This window comes from Eucyclogobius newberryi, unplaced genomic scaffold (assembly GCF_026437365.1).
Source record: "Eucyclogobius newberryi isolate DKJ021-1_F unplaced genomic scaffold, fEucNew1.0.hap1 SCAF_8, whole genome shotgun sequence".
NCBI classification, from domain to species: domain Eukaryota; kingdom Metazoa; phylum Chordata; class Actinopteri; order Gobiiformes; family Gobiidae; genus Eucyclogobius; species Eucyclogobius newberryi.
The window spans coordinates 26879280-26886456 of NW_027316500.1; the positions used below are offsets into that span (position 1 = coordinate 26879280).

At 42.2% G+C, this 7177-nt stretch overlaps 1 protein-coding gene across 1 annotated transcript; it reads left to right on the forward strand.

The window, feature by feature from the left end:
• Positions 1 to 269: 269 nt before the first annotated feature.
• Positions 270 to 6702, forward strand: prdx3 (peroxiredoxin 3). Its single transcript, XM_072437084.1, has 7 exons — positions 270 to 328; positions 1731 to 1830; positions 1915 to 2056; positions 3221 to 3356; positions 3425 to 3528; positions 5773 to 5938; positions 6581 to 6702. Exons 1-7 carry the CDS (start codon positions 293 to 295, stop codon positions 6635 to 6637), a joined length of 741 nt encoding a protein of 246 aa, XP_072293185.1. The 5' UTR covers positions 270 to 292; the 3' UTR covers positions 6638 to 6702.
• The last annotated feature ends 475 nt before the right edge of the window (positions 6703 to 7177 follow it).

Genomic DNA, 7177 nt, shown 5'->3' on the forward strand with positions numbered 1-7177 from the left:
AGCCTAATCGTAATGGTTAATGTTATTTATCTTTATTTATCATTGCGTTGTTTTATTCTCCTGCTGTTCACGTTCATTCATTGCATATTATTATTATCATTATTATTTTATTTTAAATTATTACTATTATTATTTTAAATTATTATTATTATTGTTCTTGTTATTATTATTATTGCTGTCCTTATTATTATTATTATTATTATTATTATTATCATTATTAAAGTAAAAACGTAATAAAAACGTGAGTTCATCGTGACGTACAAAGGCCCCTCCCCCTCCTGTCAGACACAACATGGCGGCCACCTTCGGGAGACTGCTCGGGACAAGTGTAAGTGCGAGTTTAAACCACGCTCTTTGTCCGCTTAGTGAGAGAAGTGCAGACGCGGCAGCAGCGGCGATGCGTCTGTCGTGACTGTCTTTAGATGTGTTATAAAGTTATATTTGCATTTATTTACTCTCTGTCTGTGTCTTAAGTCATGTGCGGTTCAATGAGCGTGCGTCAAACCTGAAGCTGCTGTTACAAAACTGCTCCGCCCCTTTCAGAATAAGACAAATACTTTAACAAACTGTGCAAGGTCATCTGGATGTAGTAGTTTGTTTTTCTGCAAATACTTTATTCAGGCTGCGTAATTTATATTGCGAATTTACTAATTGATTAAGAGGTTTAGGAATCACCTGATCATTGTTATTTACAGCAGAATTGTTTTTTAAAAAGGGTCAGATTTACAATTGATTAACACCAACAGAAAGGTCATGGTAGACCAGAGTGTAATAGTTTTGGAATAATTTAATTATCCCAAAAAACAAGAGATATTCAGGTTTAAGAGTGTCAAAATGAGTCGGCTTTACTAGATTCATGCATCTAACCACATCCTATTACTTTTATGATATGTCAAAAAGTGATTGAAGGGGTTTAAATGTTGATATTCCAAGTTATACATTTATACATATATCTGAACTTTCTGGGCATGTATTTTTATATCAAATTTTACAACCTGTATCATTTCATGCAGTTAGGCAACAAGTATTTAGAATGAATCCATGCAAATATTTATGACCCGCTGGCAGACGCCTCGACTAGACAAGCAATATTGGAACAGCTAAAAAACATGTTTCACCTTAATCAATTTTCATGAGGTTTGTTGCATTAGATCACAAATCTGCTGTAGTTTATCTTTCCTTAAAGAAAATTAAGGTCAGCATCTCAGTGAAGTACATTTTCAACACTTTCTCCACACAATTTCGATGGATGGTATAGGTTTGTGTCGCGAGAGGAGCAATTTCTGTAAAAGTTGTCAAACGCAGTCCAACATTCTGACATACCTAATATAGACTTGTTAAAACATACACTGTGGCAATATTAAATGTCAAAAAATAATAAACTGTTTCAGATTTGCATGAATAATTCACTTTAGTTTGTAAATATTCTCTATCTTGAAGCCTTTAGTCAACATATTTCAACCTGTTATTTGGTTGATCATGTACAGTATTTTTTTCTGATGATTGTTTAGTCAAGTTGTTATATCTATTAATATTTATTAATACTGTGTCATATAAAGCCTAAAGCCTTTATTTTAGGAAAGCAGCTGTATTCTTAGCAACACCAAATGAAAGAGTAACTGCACCGAAAACACAGTCACTCTAAATGAGTATTCTGAATCTGAATCTCATGTATTTCATAAACTGTCTGTACTTTAAGAGTAAACGTGTGCGTTCCTGTTCTGTCGTAGGCCAGGTTTGCCGCTGCAGGACTCGGAACAGCCTCGTGTCAACAACATGCAGCGAAAGTCCTCACCGCGCCGACGCTCCAGCACGCCCGCTTCTCCACCGGCACGTTCAGCGCTTTTTTTACACAACGCGGTTCCCTCGGCGTAAACGCTAAAACGGTCGTTTGTCTCTTTTTTCCCCCCTCAGGTCGGTCCCGATGGGGCGCGGCGGTCACTCAGCCGGCGCCCGCGTTCAAAGCCACCGCGGTTCACAACGGCGAGTTCAGCGAGATGAGCCTGGACGACTTCAAAGGCAAATATCTGGTGCTCTTCTTCTACCCGCTGGACTTGTGAGTATAGAGGGTTTTATCATCCTGTACTTTTATTACTTTGTTTACAGAGTACATGTACACGTGATGTTAGTTTTGTGTAACACGTGAATGAAGAGCGAGCGTTTTGCCATTCATCATCCACAACCTGCTCCGTGGTGATGCTTTGCCCGTTTAATGCCATAATGTTCCACAGTATGGCATTAAAGCTGTCCGTCTACCACCACGACGAGGCAGGTAACGCCACAGGGTCAAGTTGCGGGTCAGATCTGTGGAGAGGCGAGCGCACACATCTTATTCGAGGTGTTTTTTTTAGAGCGGTGAAACGGCTGTAATTGAGTAAATGCGAGATGGAGAAGGTTAATGCCAGACTGTTATCGCCACGGTGACGAGAAGATGATGGATGATTTCGGTCTAGACACCTTTTTGTGATCCGCAGAGTCCGAATGTGGCTCGGGTTTTGTTCTGTGCTTTCTGAATTGTCGCCTTGGGGATAAATAAAGTGTTTTTTGAATTGAATTGAACCTTCAAACCAGGAAATGACATAGTCCACCTATCACAATAAAGGTGATCCAAGACTATATTTGTCTTTTACACAATAAATCCTGAATTTATATTGTTTTATTAAGTCCGTAGGAAGCTTAAAAAAAAAATTCTTGATGGAAAATGTGTCTCAATAATTATGTTTTCTGCTCACTCCTTTTCAAGCTTGAATAAGAAACTCATTTCACAAAGATAGTTACAGTTTTGGATGCATATTTACTTTATTTTTGTGTTTGTTGACTTGCTCTATATAAATAAATTTGAAAAATGAACAGAATCGAAACGACAAAACTGAATACTGTATTTTCCGGACTATAAGTCGCACCAGACAAAAAATGCATAATAGAGAAGAAAAAAACATATATAAGTCACACTGGAGTATGAAATGCGGTTGCAAGTGTGAAAACGACAAATAATATCACATATGAGTATAAGTATATAAGTATAAGTCGCACCCCGGCCAAAACTATGAAAAAAGGTGCAAAAAAAGGTCCGGAAAATACTGTAATTAGTCCACCGTTTCACCGTACATTTCCTGGAGAGCATTGGTTTGGCCTGTCAACGTAACTTCTAGTGCATTAAACTGACATTAACGTGCTGTTTCGTTTCGTACGTGATCGAACACGTCCTCGCTCTGTCCAGTACGTTCGTGTGTCCAACAGAAATCATCTCGTTCAGCGACAAAGCCAGCGAGTTCCATGACGTGAACTGCGAGGTGGTGGGCGTCTCCGTGGACTCTCACTTCACCCACTTGGCCTGGGTCAACACGCCGCGTAAAGTAAGACGAGCGAAGGGCCCGGTGTGTGTTCAAAAGCGCTAATATTTCATGTGTGGTCTTGTTTTCAGGCTGGAGGTCTCGGACACATCAATATTCCCCTGCTCGCCGACTTGAACAAGCAGATCGCCAGGGACTACGGGGTCCTGCTGGAGGGGCCTGGCATCGCACTCAGGTATCGTGAGTATTAATAATGCAAGTGGTATTGTATTTTCCAGAGTATAAGTCGCACCAGCCAAAAAATGCATAATAAAAAAACATATATAAGTTGCACTGGAGTATGAAATGCGTCCTCGCTCTCCTCTGTCCTCGCTCTCCTCTGTCCTCGCTCTCCTCTGTCCTCGCTCTCCTCTCCTCTGTCCTCGCTCTCCTCTGTCCTCGCTCTCCTCTCCTCTGTCCTCGCTCTCCTCTCCTCTGTCCTCGCTCTCCTCTGTCCTCGCTCTCCTCTCCTCTGTCCTCGCTCTCCTCTCCTCTGTCCTCGCTCTCCTCTGTCCTCGCTCTCCTCTCCTCTGTCCTCGCTCTCCTCTCCTCTGTCCTCGCTCTCCTCTGTCCTCGCTCTCCTCTCCTCTGTCCTCGCTCTCCTCTCCTCTGTCCTCGCTCTCCTCTGTCCTCGCTCTCCTCTCCTCTGTCCTCGCTCTCCCCTCCTCTGTCCTCGCTCTCCTCTCCTCTGTCCTCGCTCTCCTCTCCTCTGTCCTCGCTCTCCTCTCCTCTGTCCTCGCTCTCCCCTCCTCTGTCCTCGCTCTCCTGTCCTCGCTCTCCTGTCCTCGCTCTCCTCTCCTCTGTCCTCGCTCTCCTGTCCTCGCTCTCCTCTCCTGTCCTCGCTCTCCCCTCCTCTGTCCTCGCTCTCCTCTGTCCTCGCTCTCCTCTCCTCTGTCCTCGCTCTCCTCTCCTCTGTCCTCGCTCTCCTCCTCTGTCCTCGCTCTCCTCTCCTCTGTCCTCGCTCTCCTCTCCTCTGTCCTCGCTCTCCCCTCCTCTGTCCTCGCTCTCCCCTCCTCTGTCCTCGCTCTCCCCTCCTCTGTCCTCGCTCTCCCCTCCTCTGTCCTCGCTCTCCTCTCCTCGCTCTCCTCTCCTGTCCTCGCTCTCCCCTCCTCTGTCCTCGCTCTCCCCTCCTCTGTCCTCGCTCTCCCCTCCTCTGTCCTCGCTCTCCCCTCCTCTGTCCTCGCTCTCCTCTCCTCTGTCCTCGCTCTCCCCTCCTCTGTCCTCGCTCTCCTCTCCTCCTCTGTCCTCGCTCTCCTCTCCTCTGTCCTCGCTCTCCTCTCCTGTCCTCGCTCTCCTCTCCTCCTCTGTCCTCGCTCTCCTCTCCTCCTCTGTCCTCGCTCTCCTCTCCTCCTCTGTCCTCGCTCTCCTCTCCTCCTCTGTCCTCGCTCTCCTCTCCTCACTTTCTTTCACATTTGACCCAAAATAATGCAGTTTTAGTCAGAATACAGCTGAGACAATACTTTGTTTTACGCTCATGAGTTACTTGCATATAGCCCATCATCTTTTAATCTCTTGGCTGTTTTACTTTTTTTATTGTGAAAGACGAGGAGGAAACTGAATGAGACTTCCAGAGCCAACAGTTCATTGTCGCGCTGCGTTGCCACTTATTTTATGTTCTGTATCGTCAGAGTTATGTGTATTCAAAGTTTCACAAAAGCTGCTGAACGTCAAACTCTTCTGTTGCAAATGAAACGGGCGTAACAAACGAGTGCTTATCAGTTAACGGCGTGTGTGGACGCGATGCTCCCTTAAACCAGGCTGCGCTTCACAATATTCAGATCATGTCACTGCAATGTGCTTAAACATGCCTGGAATGTTTTAAGGGTTAAAGTATCTGTAAAAACACACACACACAAAAAAGTGCAGAAATATAGCATTTTTCCTTTTTTATTATTAAGATTACACTGCGAGTTTGTTCTATTTTGTATTTTGAAATGACTTATTTTGCAGCCTAATGTGCAATATTGCCATTTTAAGACTATTTTTTACTTTTATTCTTATTTTTTTTATCTGATGGCTTATTTTGATCCCATAGCAGATTTAAATTGTTTCTCTTTTGACTTACCGTATTTTCCGGACTATAAGGCGCACATTTTTTCATAGTTTTGGCCGGGGTGCGACTTATATGTGATATTATTTGTTATTTTCACACTTGCAACCGCATTTCATACTCCAGTGCGACTTATGTTTGTTTTTTTCTCTATTATGCATTTTTTGGCTGGTGCGACTTATACTCTGGATAATACGGTTCATTGTTCATTGTTTTGTGTTGCACTGAATCACCAAGACAAGTTCCCGTGTTTGTGAATTCTGTTCATTGACAATAAACCCATTCTGATTCTGAACATACTTTTTGATATCTTCAACCTGTAATTTCAAGTTTATATGGTTTTTAATTACATTTTTGTTTCATATTAAATGCAAACCGTCTCGTCCGCAGAGGCCTGTTCCTCATCGACCCTCACGGCGTGGTCAAGCACATGAGCGTGAACGATCTGCCCGTCGGCCGCTGCGTGGACGAGACGCTGCGTTTGGTCAAGGCCTTCCAGTTCGTGGAGACTCACGGCGAGGTCTGCCCCGCCTCCTGGACCCCCGACTCGCCCACGGTGAGACCTTCGAACGCAACACGCCGTTTCAGTCCGGTGGCCGCAAGAGGAATTGCAATTGAATCCAAGTCGTAGTTTAGACTCTGCAGATCAAACATGTTCTGAAATACATGATTCTTTTGTTAGTTTGTCGGTTCACAGGCCTGTTTACCTTTTTGTTTTTGTTTTAAAATGTGGACTTTGAACGGAATTGTATTTTTAAAACCTAAATTGTGAATCTGAAGTTGTAGATGTCTTTTCCCAAATCAAGCAGCACTAGTTTAGTCCATTTTATTTTGTTTTTTTAGAATATATTTTCTTTTTCTCATGTTTAAACAAAATATATAAACGCTTAACTAAAACGACACAAATCAGGAGGAAAAAATAGGCAAAAGAAAATCCAACAAGACATCAAAATTAAAACTAAATTTGACAGACTGTGCCATCATTTGTATTTTTTCTTTAAAGTGTTATTAATGTGCCTTTTGTGTTTGTTATTTTATCTTGTTGCTCCTTTTCTCTGGTCGTGTTCTTTTGTTTTGTTTAAAATTAAATTAAAACTAAGGCTCAAACTTCCCAATTAGTCCAAAGTCAATCAAACTTGTCACTTTAGTCAATTTTCTACGTTTTATGCTGATATTGTTTTTTTGTTTCCTCTTTCAGATTAAACCAACTCCAGAAGGATCCAAGGAGTATTTTGAAAAAGTCAACGATGAATAAACTAATGCAAACATGATCAACAATAATCTCATGTACATCTGTATTTGTCCAATTCACTTGGCTAATAAAATATTCTTCAAAAATGATTGTATATTTTATTCTTATGCTTGTTTTATGTGCAATGATTGACCAATGAAGACGACATTTAGAGCGATCGCGAAAAAAAGGCAAAACTGCTCCACTACAGCTTTTATTTATTATATGCTGCTTTAACTTTCAGTCTGTTACTTTTAACTGGTGCTTAAAGTTTAAAGTGAAGCTGTTTCTGAACCTTTTGGAGGTCAAACTGACACTTGTCTGAGCTCTGCACAGAGGGAAATCACTTCAAATCCGTCTAGATTTGTTTGGGTGAATATAAGAAGTAAAGTAAAGCTGCAGTTGGAGGTTTGGACAGACGGACGGACAAAACCCGACAAAGGCTCAATCTCAAGAGCTGAAGCCAATATTACTACGAAGATTTAGAACAAACTGACCCTGATTCTACTCAGACTGGAACTGTTTATCAGACGGCTGACCAACAAGAACGAATAACCGAATGTC